Genomic DNA, 16,752 nt, shown 5'->3' on the forward strand with positions numbered 1-16,752 from the left:
TCACTGAGCTAAAAAGTAGGATTACTAAGTTTGAATAAAACCCAAAGGCCACATTAAATCTCAAACATGGACTGATGTCAAAGGATCTACTCTAGAGCCTGATTTTCCGAAGCAAAGTTATACAGATAACCAGTGGTGGAATGCAGCTAAGCACTATCACTCATGTTTCTTACTTGTGTACAATTGTTTACTTAAATATTTCCATTTTATGCTACTATTCATTTACTCTGCAACATTTTGGAAGTTTATATTGTACATTTAACTCCACTATTTATTTTTTACGTATTTAATTACTTGCTACTTTGCAGATTCAGAGTATTAATACACAATATAAAAATCTAATAAAGTACAATGTTTGTTATAATGTATAATGCATTAAGTAATAAAAATCCCAATGTTTTAACATCCGCAACCTTACTGAGGCTAACACATTGATGCCTTGACTTCATAAACTTTGCAATTTTAGCACTTTTACTTTGTGTACTTTAGTATATTTATTTAGTAGCTTTTAATGTTAATAGTTTAGTACTTGTATCAGAGTATTCTTACACTGCGGTACTGCAATTAATCAATTGAAAGATGTGAGTACTTCATCAACCACTGCAGATAATTCAGTACATCTGCTTAGGTTGAACAGTCTCATGCTGGACAACGATTCAACTGATTGGATTTTAAACACAAAGCTCTAATATTATATAGATTATGAACCCTTAGTAGTTTTCTGTAATTAAAAATAAAAAGCCTACATGGAAAAACAACATGGACATCAACAAAGCAGTCGGAATGTAAACATCTGCATGAGATTCGTTGCATCCAAAAAAGAATATAAATGACATCAGCAAATGAAAAGGCTAAACGTGTTTTATCATGTCGTTGTTTTTCTCATCGCACGCACGAGAGACTCATTTCCCTGGGCCAGATTCCACAAGTCAGTCTAACAATAGTCCTCCGTGCTTCGACACCCGATGAGAAAAGTAACGGCGGCCGATGAGAGGCATCATATTACGTCCCGTGCGACCACCGCTTTTCTGCCTCGAGCTTGGGGATTGTAGTTTAAAGTGCCGTGTTACGGTGACGTCTCATGGACGTGGAGAACAGCAGCTCCCATAATTCCGCGGTGGAAGAGAGGCTGTCATGCTTGTGTTTTCCTTTGGTTTTTTGTTATTGTTTCGGGTTAGTGGAGCAACTGAGCCCGAGGAGGAAAGCGCGACCGTATCGCTCGTGTTTTAGTTGTTTTCTCGCGGACCGTGACTCCAGTATCAGACAGAGAGACATCTCGAATAGACTGTGTGCGAAGAAGTGAGGGAGATAAAGGTAAGCGAGACACCAGAGACGGTCGAGAAATAATGTGCGCAGCTGTCTTTTGTAGTTAACAAAGCCTGTTATTGTCTCGTGTGACGTGCACGCGCTGCACATTACCTAATTGGACCATGACAATTAGCGAATACAGGTTCAGATCTACCTCCGAACGCCTCGGTGACATGTTTGTCTTCCTCGGCGTGCATTGACGTGCATGGCAGACAGTTATCTCGACATGTGCTACTGTTGGGCCTCAAGCCTTGTGGAGTGTAATGTGAACCCTCCTAGAGCTCCTGTACGTTTTCGTCATGGATCAAGTGTATCTGCAAAAAATGTTAAACAATGTTCACTAAAATGTGTTAGTATCCCTCCTCCTGCTTTACACTATTAGAAACTCCTCATCCCTGTGTTTATGTTGGATTATGCCTGTATCCCAGAAGATAAAGTATGGCATAGTCACAGTCAATCTACACGTGCAACACACTGTATGACAGAAATAGAGCTTTACAGTTGTCTCCAGGTCTTTTTAGTTCTTTGCAAATGTTGTCATATTAATAGACATAGTATAATGTGTGTACATGTATACACATTATAATATTTTATCTTTATGTTTTCATCACTGTATCTTATCACGATTTGGCACCAATTACTCATCAATTAAAAGAAAATTCATGACAACTATTTTGATAATCGATTAATAATTTCTCTAATTTTTTGGAAGAAAAGTGTGAAACATTTACTGGTTACAGCTCCTTAAATGTGAGAATTGCTGCTATTATTTGTCATTTATGACAGTAAATGAAGAGTCTTTGGCTTTTGGATTGTTGGTAGGACAAAAGAAGTTATTATAAAGACATTACTTTGGGCTCTGGGAAATTGTATTGTCACAGTATGATAGATTACACAGTTAATCAACATAAAAATTAATCATTATTTGCAGCCCTACAGAATAGTCTGGACATCCAACAGATGAGCACATACATATAGTCGTTATAATACCCCACACAATGCAAAATGAATAAATTATAGTTTCTGGAGGACACACGTGTCTCATTGTGGTGTGGGTAACTGCAGGCAGGAATTCGACAAAATTCAAGGAGAGTGTGCATTTCCTAGTGGAATTTGAGCACCATGCATGCTGGAGGCCCCAGACACCTTGCTCTGCATGCTCACACGTGACGGTGTACAATAGCAAATGTTGACGATGACAGAAATAGCCCTGGTGACAAACATGTAATATGTCATGTTGCTCAGAGGCCACACTGACGCCAAGGTTTAGATCTTGCGTCCTTTCCTCAAGTGTGAGCTCAGTCAGGATCTCTTCTTACACTGAATAGATATTCACAGAGTGCTGCTGCTGTCAGGTTTGTTCTCTGGGGCTCACCTCTTACCTATTTCACAATTAGCTCATCTAATCATGCATGTCAGTTTCTACCTTGAACTTCTAGAAAGAAAAAAAAACAACAACCTACAAATAGAAACTCAAGTTTTAACATTGTGTTTTTCCCTTAGGTGCAAAATAGCCTGCCTTTCTGTTGTGTTGCCATGGAGAAGGCTTGGCTGGTGGAGTTCAGAAACGTGGGCTGCAGTTACTTCCCTCAGAGCAGAGTCGATTGCCACTACACACTGAGCTCACAGCACAACTGGGCCAGCAATGACTGGATAGGGCTCTTCAAGGTCTTGTTAACCTGATTACTGTCACAAAAATCAAGACAATAAAAAGCGTTCGTATTCAAGTGTTTGTGTAACAGTGTGTGCATGTTTCCTTCCTCAGGTGGAATGGTCATCAGTGAAGGACTACCACACGTTTGTTTGGGCACTGGCCCCAGCTGACTATCAGGAGGGCACCGATGTCAACTGCTGTGTGCACTTCCAGGGTACTCATGCCCCTGTTTTCTAATTGTATTTTATTTCCCATAGTTAGCCAGAATCTATACTAGTACAGTGCTTAGATCCACACATAAAGCCTTCAGCATGAGATTGATGTTTCTGTAAATTGAATTGCTGATATACAGAGGGCTAGCAACTGATGTATTAAGTGGAGGACAATGTTAGTTTTTCCTGTCTTTAAAAAGTATTTCCACAGATTCAAAAGGAAAAATATCCCATGCAGAAAACAAATATCCCTCCTAGCCTGGTCTTGAACAAAGACACAGTCTCAGTCGTGGTTTGAATGCATTTCTTTAGAATGCAGGAAGTTGAATAATGAGGATGACACAGACAATGGCTCCAAGCCTGCTCCGACTACTACTCACTGGAGAGTACAGTGTTCACTCTGTCCCGTCTGTCAGTTGCAACTGATAAGTGTGATTCAGTGTGAGGAGCACATGTGCAGCAGGTGTGGCACTGACCCCTGATTTATCACCACTAACTTAAGCATACTGTCAATGTCATTCCTCATGGAAGAAGAGCAGGGTAAGGAAAGTCTAAAGAAACTGCTGATGGTTCCTTATCATCATCAATGCGGTGATTTAAAAAGAAGGTTGCCTGCACTGTGACCCAAGCTGCTGCCCTAAGTTACAATACAGCTCATAAACCTTGCTGTATGTCATTCTTCCTGTCTGTTTTCCATCTGGCCCTTTTACTGTACAAGTGTTGTGAAACAGGAATTCCAAGTAAATCATTCTAAACATGAAGCTAGAGCCTGTGTGAGATAAGGGTAATATTAGGTTAGCTTACTTTATGGGCTGGAGGAAGTCACGAGCAGTGGCTGGCTGCTCTCTGGTCACAGTAGGAAGCCGGAGGCAAAACATCATCTGTTCCTCTATGTTTTGTTGAGGGTGGATAAAAGGGAATCAGGAATGTGGAGAAAAGGATAAATATGATTAGGCTGGCAATTAAAAACTTTAAGTCAGTGGACAGTTTTCAAGCTAACAGTGCAAATGGTCAAGAAACCAATTCTTTAGTAGCAGTATCAATCCTAGTACACTTAAGAACTTCCTGTGAGAGACTGAAAGCATGGATAGCATCAAACAGGATGTTGATGTTTGCTTTATTACTGGATGTTTGGGTTCGATTTTATCTAATTACGTTTCATCTCTGTGGTTTCAATAGGGTACAGTAGCTCTGCTAAGTTTATAGCTTAGCACAAACATTGAACGCAACTGCAGGACTGCTTTATTCACAGGCAGCATCGGAAACAAAAATACTTGGCTCCTTACAGCAGCTCCTTCTACAATAAAAGAGAGATTTCAATAAAATATTAATAGAGAAGAGACAGTAAGAAATATACATGTAAAATATATATAAACAGTTTGCATTGAACTATGTGAAAACTATTTATGTAGGTACATTTATAAATATGATTGCTATTGTTAATTGTTGTTGCTAATGTGTTTAACAAGTGAACAAATGCAGATTGCAGCAGATTGGGAAATGTTTTAGACGCTAGTGTGCTGGGCCTTACTGGGGCTAATATTAGCATTAACACATCAAGCTAGCTAATCATTGACCAAAACAGCAGGCCCTGTAAGGTCATTTCCTCTGAACAAGATCCAGTTAATTGTTTGATGTGCTGGTGGCTAGCTTGCTAATTAAACACAAGTGTACGAATGAGTCAACTGTTTAGCCATCGACAGTTGGGAGTTTGTGGTTAATGCTAACGCACGCCATATTGACACGTAACGTTATTGCACCTGACGCTCACCTGAACAAACGGAGATGAAACTTGATATTGTCATCTAACCCACAGCCAGACAGCAAACAAGTCTATCTCACGACATGTGGGCATTTGTTTTAGCTCTACAGGTGCTCGTTATGCAACTGTTGTGCTTGACTTTAGGGCATCTTCCAAATAACATGTGAAAAGTTAGCTAGCTTGACACAGGCCCGTCTACTTCGCGTTATTCTGTTCTCAGGATTCACTTTAACTGAAACGGGAACCTACTCGCAGCAAGCTGGACTTCTAGACGATATGTTAGGGTGGAAAAGGTATATTGCAGGCCGATGAAAGTGAATATAACCTGGTTAATAATGATGTAAATACCGGTGGCTAATTCCTGTTTACGTGTCTGTAACCACTATGCAGTCAAAACGGCGCCCGACGCCATGTTTTTCTCGCTCACCTGCTCAGAACTATTTGAGTGCTGTCCCTGGTGGTCGGCAGGTGAATTACTGCAAATAAATCAATGTCAGAAAGGTACAGGTAGTAAAATTTCCATTTGTAAATATGATAATTTGTGCATTCCATTTATACTGCACATAACCAGTAACATTCAGTTAATCAATGTTTATGATTCTGGATGCACAATGAATATCTCCAAAAACCCATGACTTAAACATTGTAGAGCTGGTGCTGTAGCTCACAAAACTGACAAGCTACTCATTCACATAACTGCAGTTGTCTATATGAGCAGCTTCATTGTTGGTTTCAACTTTTTAGTACCTTTTCCTGCCGAACTGGCGGCCATGTGGGTGTGGGTGACATATGTTGAGTGAGACGATTCAGTTCACTAGAACGACAAAAACTAGATAGCGTTTTACTTCAATTGTGGCAAAATGTGACTTTCTTGACTTGAAACGTTTTCTTTCAAATTGACAAACATCATCAATTCAACATCAATTCAAGCAGGATCAGAAAAGAAATTGTCTCTCTTCATTCACCACCATAAATAGTTTTGCTGAAACAAGGTCCCAAGGGGTCCAGGGGAAGGGCATGACTTTGGCTCTTTATATCACCAGAGTAACCGCTAATTGCTGCTAATTGTGGCTGTCATTAGCTAGTATGCTCAGTTAACTGTGCAGCTAGCGCTCATATTAGCTGATACTCCCCAGACTGGGATTTCAGAGCACCGTGGGAGTGTTGGTGTTGTTTAACGTACAAAGTGGCTAGAGGTTAGCTGTCAACATGCCGACTCCAATAGATATCTCTTGAACACAGTACACAAACATCTTTAACATAATGCCCAAATGATTATTATTCACATTTTGTTGATCATTTTAGTTCAGTACAATTCTCGTATATTGTATCTGAATTACTATTTTTCCGTGTATGTGACATTCTATAAATAGAATTAATAATATGAAGCCATATTGGATTAATTGACCAACAAGCGCAGCATTTGCAAATTCTGGTACAGAAGGTGTCTGTTTATACTTTGAAAGCTGGCTTAAAATGTACAACAAAAAACACAGAACAAAAACAAAGAACAATGACATCAAACTGCTGCACCTGGGTAGAGTGGTGTAGAATAGTTAACCAAACATTTGGTGTGCAGTTTTTTTTTTACAATTTCAGAGGAAGACAACACATGATAGTTCGCAGTATATGTTCCACGAGGGTTCAGAGAGGAGAGAAAAGTCTAGTACTCTAGAACTAGAGTTCTTATAAGAGCTGAGGAATATTAAATCCTCCATCTTGGTTGACTGCATCTGAGCCTTTCTTACCATCAGCTGCACATACTACAGGTTATGAATGAATTTTTTAAATGCAAAAATAGGAAATTATCAGTTATCTGTGTTAGCCGGGATAAGCAGATCAGAATCAGCTGTATTATTACAAGTTCTGATCATCTTTAAAGGCTCCTCCAAAATAAGAGACAGTTAAATAGCCTTAAGTGTCCATAGATCCAACCTTCAGTGCTGTACAATAGAATAGGAAGCCAACTGTTTCATTGCAAATCAATTTTGACATGATCATTTTTTTTCTGCCACTTTTTAGCTTCCTACCTACCCAAGCCCAGCTCCCAAGAGTATGAGTTTGTATATATTGATGCAAAGGGGGAAGTTTGCTCCCGTAGCTCCAAATTCACTTTCTGCGCTCCGAAGCCGCTTGAGGATCTGGTGACCCTGGAGGAGGCGTCCCATGGAGAGGGAGAAGGCACAGACATGTTGCTGGTGGTGCCCAGGGCTGAGCTGCTGCAGGTGAGCATAACAACCACAGAATATATGGACTAGATAAGGCAGTGAAGTAGAGTGTATTTTCAGTTCAGCAAAATCAATGAGTGCTGGTGAAACAATATGCTGGGGAATCAATAATGTCATTTACTGCTGTCACACAAAAATGAGAGCGCAATTATGATTCCTCATCCGCTGCCTCCTTTCTTTTTTTCTCTTGTCAGAGTCGGCTGGAGGAATGCCTGCGAGAGCGTGCTGAGCTGCTGCAGGTGCAGGAGGCAGCAAACAGGCAGAGGGTGAAAGAGAAGGTGGAGTACAGGAGGGCGAGGGAGGCCTGTGACAGACGATGCAGAGAGCTAGAAAGCGACATTGCTGGGCTGCAGGAGGAGCTGAAGCAGAGTCAAGAGAAGATGGAGGAGATGGAAAGGAAACAGAAGGTGGCGTATAGAGCTAGGCAAATGACGGGGTCAGGGTAATTTGATTAGGACCAATTTGCCTGTAACCATTTCCATAGTTTTCTCTGTATCTTAGCTCTTATTCTCTGAGGAATAGTCTCTGCTTAAACAATATCCTGTCTTTGTCACTATAAAATTCAAAATAGTAAATCAATTAAATGTCTGGGTAGTGATATAAAAATGTTAAACATAAAATATGTTCAAATGTGGAGCCTGGTCTATGACATGATAAATGAATTCCTTATTATTAATTTCTTATGAAAATTAAAAATGCCTCTGGTCTGTTAGGAGGTGCAGGCTTTAGGAGAATCACTAGCCCAGGAGAAAAGCACTTTATTGGATGCGAGGGAGGAGAGCGAAGCGCGAATCAAAGAGCTGGAGGAGGATATCAAAATCCTAACAGAGAGAACTGTCGAAAGAGAGACAGAGTTGGAAAGGTACGACATTTTCTTTCTCCTTCTTTTAGTTTGATGCGGGTGTAATGAATACTCGTCATTGTCAGTGACCGAATCTCTGTGTACAGGATGAAGGAAAGAGCAAAGAGGGCTGGAGCTCAGAGGAAAGAAGAGGAGAGTGAAAGAAAGAGCATGCAGGTAATTGTAAATCAGTGCATGCTGTTTATCTTAATAAAAGACAATGTCTTCATTGTTCTTATCTCCTACATCTCCTTCACTCTTCCCATCTGGGTCATTTATTTTCTGTCTTTTAGACCAAGCTGGAACAGTCAGAGGGTGAACTCCGAAGTCTGTCTAAGGAGTTCCAGGGCCTGAGGAACTCACTGGCCCAGAGAGACACGAGTGTCCTGCAGCTCCAGAGCACCATCACTACCCTCACCCAGAAACTCACCACTGCCCACAGGAAGGAGGTCAGACATTTCTTTGGAAGTCAGATGGGACGGGTTGAAAGGACACTTCAGAATAGTACAGTATAGCTGTTGATATTTTAAGCTGTACTAGACAATTTTGCTCTCAATTTTTTAAGTGAGTCGTGTATTAAAAGTGGAGTATTTGCACCTGATACAAAAATGTATGTGCTCTCAATTGTTGAGGAGGGGATGCTTTTTTCATTGATACCTTTATCTTGTTTTTTAGGTTGATATATGAATGTATTTCTTCATAAACGTGCTTAGCTTTTACCACGTTTTCTATCTATTGCCAGGCGGAGAGCGAGGCAACGTTGAAGGAGATGCGGAGTCTGCGAGAGCGTCTGAACGCGAGTGAGCGTGCTGCAGAGGGCTTGAAAAGTGATCTGAGTGTCACGATAGCGCAAAGGGATCATGGGCAGGCCGAACTGCACCAGGCTCGTCTGCAGGCAGCCCAGCTGACTCTTCAGCTTGCAGATTCCAGTCTGGCCCTGAGGGAAGGAAGAGCTCGCTGGGCTCAGGAGAGGCAGAGTCTGCAGCGCGCTGCTGAGGTAACGTGTCGCTGCAGAATAGAGAATCTGAAGCGGAAGATTTAGAACATTTGTTTTGTCGTAGAGTTTAAGTTTTTAATATAACTTTCAATATGTCTGATTAATGTTTGAGTTATGTTATTAGATGTCATATTGGTTCTGATGGCACAACTTCTGATGGCTTCGAGATGAAATTACCTCCACTGCCTGAGGTAAATATGTCATATACTGAGTAAATGTGTGTTGTGTATCTTATGCTAACAGAAGGACCATGAGCGTCTGGAGAAACTCAATACAGAGATGCAGAGGATGGAGGACAGGCTACAGGAGGAGAGGATGGAAAGAGTGAAGCTGGAGGTTGAGCTTGGGAGAGAAAAGGATTGCAACCGGGTGAGAAAGACTGCTAAGAACTTACTGTAGTCATTGTTTCTTGCTAACGTGTCATTTTGTGAATTCACTTGACTGTGTTTTCAGATATTAAAACCACAGATGTATCAGGTAACAATGCACAAAACTTGAATTAACTTCTACTACTAGTAGTACTGACCTTATATTCAAGTCGAACGGGTAGTTTGATGTCATTCTTGACAAGAGTTGAATGAGAAGATCAGTACCACTCTCATATGGTCCAAAGCTCAAAGATATACATTGTATCTTGTTCATTTAAATCGAACACAAATGGAGAATAAAATGAACATGTTGTGGTTTTACAGGGATTTGTTGGTCTGGCACAGTGACTTCCTGGAGTCTTGTAATCCGTCTTCTTCCAGTCTTTATACTCAGCTAAGCCAATTGCCTGCTGGCTCTGACTTCACATGCAGGAATGAGAGTAGTATTGATCTTCTCGTGTTTCTGCAAGTTTCTGCAAGAAGGCGAATAAATGCATTTTCCAAAAATGTCAGATTTTGTCTGCTTACTACACAGTAGTCATTCTGAAGGCACACTAACTTTTAGATGGTATTGACGTGTTGTTACGTCTGGCCTGCAGGTTCAGCTGTGTGAAACCCGCAGGGAGCTCCAGGAGCTGAAGGCCAGCCTGAGGGTCGCCCAGAAGGAGAAGGAGCAGCTGCTTGCAGAGAAACAGGTCAGAAACACAGTTTGATTAGTCACAGGGGAAAAACCTGAATTTGTGCTGACAGAAAGTTTGTCCGAAAGGGGTCAAACTCAAATGATAATTGGTATTTTCACGTGTAAACACTGTGCGTGTATGGTGTCCAGGGTACTTACTTTGTGCTTTTCATTATCAACTGATAAGGTCTAATGGTGAATAAATGGCTTGTATGGATTAACAAGTAAATCCTAACTGTTTTATCCTAATCAGCTCACAACTCCAGTACTTCGCTCATTATCAGCTTTAATGTTTAGTTACGATTTGTACCTCAAGCTCGAGTACACCTGGGAATAATGATTGTATTTACAACAGCTCTGTAATAATTATATATTTATATTCGAAAGCTTACGGATGTATCATATACACGAGTACGCTGGGATCGTGAATGTCCCAGGTGTTGGGAATCTTCAGTCTGTTGTTGTCTTCTTAGTTGTTATTGTGCAATATAAATTGTTTATAGTGCAATATAAATCAGTGGATTTCAGAGCAGTCAGTGCTGCCGCTGTTAAAGTGCCTGCAGAGTTTTTGTTGGCTAACCACCATCACATTTGCCCGCTACTGGCAGAGTAGATGGTCAATGTTTTTAAAATCAGTGTCCAGCTTAATTTTAACATCCGCCGTATGGGAGCATAGCAGCCAGTCTGTGGCACATCATAAATCAAACAACTGTTTAAAGTGGCTATTGAACAGGATAATAATATTTGTATAACAGCAAATGTTGTGTTTGTGTTTTTACTGTGCAACCATTTTATGTGGCTTTGGCGTGAAAAAGTCAGACATGAGGGTGACGGCTGTGGTTGATGAAAGCCCTGCCCTGGTGTGTGATATGATGTCTGTATTTTCCACTACAGGAGTTGATGGAGTACATCTGTCAGCTGGAGCAGAAGATGGGAACAGTGGCCAGTGCCAAGTGGAGCGCTGCCCCGATTGCCTCCACAGGTGAATGGAGCCACACATTAATCTACTGTACGCCCTGCAGATGTGAACAATAAAAGTGTTAACTATCATTCAACAGCCACAGTAAATATTGTTCAGAATGGCCTGTGCTGAGGGCGACAGGAGCCATGCTCTGAGGAGAGGTGACTACCTTTTTCTTTGCCAATGTTTCTATCCAGCAGGGCGGCCTGGCAGTGCATTATCTGACTCCGAGGACGAGAACCCAGAGGCTCTGCAGCCCCTCCGTCCACCAAGACCTCTGGGACACTACAGCCTGTGTGAGCAGGGCGAGCCTGACTCCCTGCTCCTTGCCACCCCTCCTTCCTCCCCCAGGGAAGCAGAGAGGAGCGCCGTGGTCATCAACCAGCCTGCCCCGCTGTCCTCACCACATCAGGCCGGACCCGAAACTCTGGCACACAGCTCGGATTCGGTGAGACGTGCTATCTGAGCCATTCATTGTCACCATTGTATAATTATATGTGATACTGAAAATGAGCTATGTCTTCATGCTGATAGCCATGCACACCAGTTTAACATGGGCAGTGGATCGTTTGATATAGACATTATCTCCGAGAAGCAATTAGGCTGCTGGTCTGCAAGTTATTAGACTGTAATAGCTCCTGGACAGACGTGTTAAGTGTGTGTGTGTGTGTGTGTGTGTGTGTGTGTGTGTGTGTGTGTGTGTGTGTGTGTTGCACTCTGGTTTGAAGGAGGAGGAATCTAATCCGATTCCATGTGCAAGGCACAGCTCTGGAGAGGAGACAGCACTTCTGCTTCCTGAGCACATGGACACTGTTCTCAGGTACAACTTCCCATCCGAAAAACACATAGTCTAACATGAATTTACACACACACACACTCACACACACACACACACACACTTATACCCATTACTTTCAAGTAACACAGGAGTAATACATTATAAATTGTCATACATTTAAAATTTAAACTTGTAAAGGTATATGCTTTACGTATGTGCAATAACATTTTCTATGATGTAAATGTAAAAGTTTAATTTTGAGGAGAAGTTTGTTTCTGCAGTGACAGAAAGTAACTAAGTATCTTCGTTTTACTGAAGTACAATTTTAAAGTACTTCTACTTTACTCAAATATTTCCATTTGAAGGCTGTATGATATGGAGGAATATTCCATACAAAGTGTGGAAGACTGAACCAGTGGTTACCCACCATGTTGGCCTCTGATCACAAGCGTGTTGCCAGAACCTCTTATCATGCTCTTGACATCTATGAGTCTACATCTATGACAGTCTCCTCTAAATAACTGTTTACAGCTCAAAGGAGAAAAAAGAGTCCAAATTTTAAAAACAGCAAAGGTCAGAGAAAAGTCCAATTCTGAATAGATCTCCTTTACTCCATTATTCTTCTCATGACCCCTTAGATTCATCTTGAGACCCTTTAGAGGTGGCTTGACCCCTTAGGTTGAGAACCACTGTACTAAACCAACTTTACATAAAGTTTTGAAAAGTAGATCCACCCCAACCAGTTTTAATAACAATCTAATCATATAATCTATACAGTATATTCTGTTGCACAAGAAGTTTTACTTTTTTAAAATATTTATATATAAGTATATATTCCTGATGATACCTCTGTACTCCTATATATGTATGATATCGAATGCAGGACATTTACTTGTTATAGAGTATGTTCATGTTCTTGTAGTGGTATTTTTTAGTACATCTTCTTCGTTGTTGTTTTTGCTACATTAGCACATTGTAGTATATAATGCTACAAATTATAAATACTCCATATACTACTGCTGTTCAAGCCTCTAATAGTAGAAAATAATTTGACACATGGATAAACTATTTGTCCTCCCTTAAGATATATTGTAAGATTAAGTGAAGCATGTATTGTCCCTAATGAAGGACAAGGCAGGTGACGATCAGACAGTCACAACAAGATGAAGCACAGTTGAATATTTAATGTTCGAAAATGGAGCTTTGCATTACTGACTGCATATTAGAAGGAACATTTCTTTGAGGCCAAACAAGCCAACAAATTTCTTCCTGTCACACCGGCTGCTTTTAAACTCAAGCAATGCGTCATATTTTACGAGCTCATGCCTTGATTTGTGTGTCCAACCAAACCCTGCAAAGTAATTGGTGAACACAGCAGCGGGAGAAATTGCAGTGGAGTAAAAAGTATCATATTTCTCCCTTAAATGTAGAAAAGTTTCTAGGAATGGACAGAGGAAGTACTTGTACTCAAATATGGTACTTGAGTAATCCCTTATTAGTTACATTCCACCCTCTGGTCTCCAACAGAAATGGTTTCACACTATGAATCCAGAGTTTGCTAATGCACACAGACACAAGCGACCAATTATTTATGGTGACAGGGTGAGTATGGCTGGAAGATGGAAGTTTTGAATATGTGGTCGTAAAAGAAGTTGAGTCAGGGTGAGGCGGGGGGAGACCGAGCTTGGGCGTGGGAGGGGCGAGATGGGAGGACAAGGGGACAGATAAGTTGACAGCAAGCTGTAGCGATGATTTACCTGAGGGGTGTACCGCAGTCACGGGCCAATTTTCAGCATCATTAAAGCCCTCTCTCTCCCACTCAGTCACTCCTTCAGCCTAACCTCCTCTTTCAAGCAGAATGTGTGTTTCTTTCACTTTTTTCCCGCACACGCACAAACACTCTGCTTTGTGTCCTCCTCCAGTGATCTGGCTGACACCTCGCTATGGTAACCAGTGGACGTCCAGTCGTGGCGAGCGATCAAAAAGGAGAGGAGAAGAGGGGGGGGCTTTTCTTGGAGTTAATGCGGTTTCTTCCACTAACAAGCACATATACAGCTCACACACTACACAGACAAAATGTTAATATGCAATTTACATCGTATCTGCCGTGATCCTTGGTTTTTTCCCTCCTATACTGTTGTGTTATTGCCCTAGCTGTTTTATTTTTTTTGTTGTTGTTGTTGTTGTTGTTGTTGTTAGGAATGACATAATGCTTGCGGTGGCAGGCGAACACCGTGTTTATGAGTGACATAAGACTGTTGCACAGTTTTAGGCATGGGGCGTCTGAGAGTAGCAGAATGATTTCTGTCGAATCACAGCGATGTCAAGAGCTTTACGACGGATGTTATGTCGTTTTTATGACATTTGTGATTAGGAGTCATGACAGGCACTGTAATTATGATGTTTTGTGCAGGCCCGGCTCCGCTGGAAATCATGGCAAAACTCTCGCCCCGGCATTAAATTCTCCACAGCAGCTTTTTCGAACACTATTCATGACATGGCATAAAGTAATGATACAGCGTCACGCTAGAATTATATTGCAGCAATGTAGGTCTATGACATCATATTTCTCCTCCATTTACTCAGAGCTAAGGTTTGATATGCACTTTCTTGTTCGCATTAGCAGTGGATTGGTGTCACGCAGATGCAGTTGAAGAGATTTAGCGACACTTTAAGACGGACGAGCGTTCGGAATAGAAAGCTTATTGAGCAGATTGCGTTTAAAGTCTATTAAGATAGGTGCCAGATGCAACTTTCTACTTCAGTAACTTCATATCATCATTATTATAAAATTAATGCTCATAAGCTTTTCACTGTAGATCAGCTGCAGTTTTTACTTGCTAGAATTTACGTTTCATGGTTATTAAAATGAGACGCTAATTTACTAGCTCGCGATTTGAATATTCACTGTTGCTCTTTGTTACAGTTTGTATTGTACAGACATTTTATCTCACACCCGTGCAGTTCTAAATTTGTGCCTAAAATAATGAAAAAAGAGAGTCAAAGAAAATCATCTTTATAGATCCTGACATCATGACATGGTGTTGGTATTTTCCCCTTAGCCCTTTGGCAATATACTGCCTAGTAAAAAATTGCTGCCTACCTTTTAATCAATACTGTATGCATTTTTCATGATTTTTCTATTTATAATTAACTTGAGTTATGCTGCAATGAAACTATATTCAGGTTTAGTTTAAACTAGGCGTTTCTCACACAACTCTTTGTGCAATGTGTGGCAAAGTTTTTCCATGCTTGGCTTCAGAAGATTTGCTAGGACACTTTGATGCTTGATTTTATCTGCTGTATTTGCACCCTATTTTTACTAGAGAAGAGTTTTTAGATGAAAAAGTTGATATATGGATACTTTACAATGTGTGTCCTTTCACCATTATCCTAATCATTACCAGTGTGTGTTGTGTTTACTCATATTTTATCTACACTTTGTGTTTTTATCATCTTTTTCCAACTTCTTGCTTTGATATCTGAGTTGTATTGTTGCAAGATATTGGTGCTAATGAACGGGAATGATACCAGTGTGTGGAGAAAGAAATGGATTATATGAAAGGATTAAATGTCTGTCCAACCTCTCATTTACCTTGTGTCACTAGGTATTCTGGTGTTGCAGTGCATGTACCTTATATAGAAGTAGGGATGTTTTGAGGAGCCTGGTATTTTTTCCCAGAAGATAGCACACTACATGTACCCTCCATAGTCCTTGTTTGTGGTTGTAATCTGCCTTTATGTCTTAGGGAAGTTATTTTTTTGTTGTCCCACTGAGAGCTCCGGTGCGAGGACTCCTCGTCAGGACGCCGTCTCCCATTGCAATAAAGCTCCAGTGGTTATGGTTTGTTTTGAAGTTTTGTGTGTGAAGGTTATGTACGCCACCGTGTATTTTCTTACCAGTCATGTAACAGGGTTTGGGTGGGGTTCTGCCTAATAAAAAGGTTTATGTATCCATTATTGGGCCTAATGTGTCTTTTTCTGGCCAAAGATCATAGTAATATTTTGATCCTCACATGACATTTCACTGGTAATTAACTATGCCATTTCTTTTCACACAGCTATATAACCTATATTCCCTTCTGGCTCGTTGCCTGTTTCAGATCTCATTCTGGATTTTCTCCCAGCTCACCTTTGGCTCTCCCCGCACTCTCCCCTCAGGCCTCGCCTCCTCATCATCTTCATCCTCGTGCCTCCCCACTCCTCCGGCGATCTTCCTTCTTTTAAGCTCCCCACTACCACACTCCCTCCATCTTGAAGTCTGGGGTGACGATAGCTAATTATAAAATCAATGATGCCGGGCTGCCTAGTTTACAGCCCCCTCTAAAACCTTAACTGGGAAATCACTGTGGGATTGATGACTCCCTCACTCTTTATCTCTTTTAATTAGAAATGTAAAAGATATGAAGACCCAGAGGCCAGAACACATCTCCTAGTTTTTATGACCCCGGCGCCTGCCTTCCCCGGCCCTAGCTCCCCTTCCCCAAATCACCCCTTCCTCTACCTGGCCTTGTTTATTTCCTTTGCCTCCCTGCCGGCGCTCCCTCCATTCTTACTTATTCTTGTCACAGATACCTTTACCTGTTTCTCCATCCCTTTCTCCATTACCCTTTCTTTAAAGATCGCCTGCCTCTCTGCTGCTCGCACAGGGGGAAGGTGTTAAATTTATGGTCTTTGCAATTGAAAACGTTTCTCACCTTCCCCTCACCTCGCCTTGTTCCCATCCACCGATTCACCAAACCCTCCGCGGATTCACCGCATATGTAACAAATGACGAACATGTCCTTCTTTTTTTGTCTGTTCTGACCCAAGGAAGAAAACACAGTGTAAATGGTGTTCCGCATTATGACCCGGCATCTGGCATGTGGCATATGCACCTCTCTGTCTTGTATATAGCTTTAGGTGCACGTAGAAAGACCCTGCAGCTCTTTTTATTGAATGCACCTCCAGTTTCTGCCTTTATC

General features: G+C 41.2%; 1 protein-coding gene across 2 annotated transcripts; it reads left to right on the plus strand.

Annotated features, from left to right (window-relative positions):
* Nucleotides 1–1,124: 1,124 nt before the first annotated feature.
* On the plus strand, nt 1,125–15,748 carry calcoco1a (calcium binding and coiled-coil domain 1a). 2 transcript variants are annotated; one of them, XM_030422663.1, is made up of 15 exons: nt 1,125–1,314; nt 2,812–2,976; nt 3,074–3,176; nt 6,959–7,161; nt 7,359–7,571; nt 7,878–8,026; nt 8,113–8,182; nt 8,299–8,454; nt 8,748–9,002; nt 9,246–9,371; nt 9,970–10,065; nt 10,944–11,031; nt 11,208–11,458; nt 11,739–11,830; nt 13,711–15,748. In XM_030422663.1, the coding sequence occupies exons 2-15, from the start codon at nt 2,845–2,847 to the stop codon at nt 13,736–13,738; spliced, it is 1,962 nt and encodes a 653-aa protein (XP_030278523.1). In that variant the 5' UTR covers nt 1,125–1,314; nt 2,812–2,844; the 3' UTR covers nt 13,739–15,748. The 2 variants fall into 2 exon arrangements, with proteins under 2 accessions (XP_030278523.1, XP_030278524.1); XM_030422664.1 differs by having other exon boundaries at nt 11,211–11,458.
* The last annotated feature ends 1,004 nt before the right edge of the window (nt 15,749–16,752 follow it).

The sequence above is a fragment of the Sparus aurata genome, chromosome 7 (genome assembly GCF_900880675.1).
Source record: "Sparus aurata chromosome 7, fSpaAur1.1, whole genome shotgun sequence".
NCBI classification, from domain to species: Eukaryota; Metazoa; Chordata; class Actinopteri; order Spariformes; family Sparidae; genus Sparus; species Sparus aurata.

Coding starts and splice junctions, on each gene's coding strand:
- calcoco1a (XM_030422663.1), top strand. CDS start 2,845: ATGGAGAAGGCTTGGCTGGTGGAGTTCAGAAACGTGGGCTGCAGTTAC. Junction 8,455..8,747: donor CCACTGCCCACAGGAAGGAG/GTCAGACATTTC, acceptor ATCTATTGCCAG/GCGGAGAGCGAGGCAACGTT. Junction 10,066..10,943: donor AGCTGCTTGCAGAGAAACAG/GTCAGAAACACA, acceptor TTTCCACTACAG/GAGTTGATGGAGTACATCTG.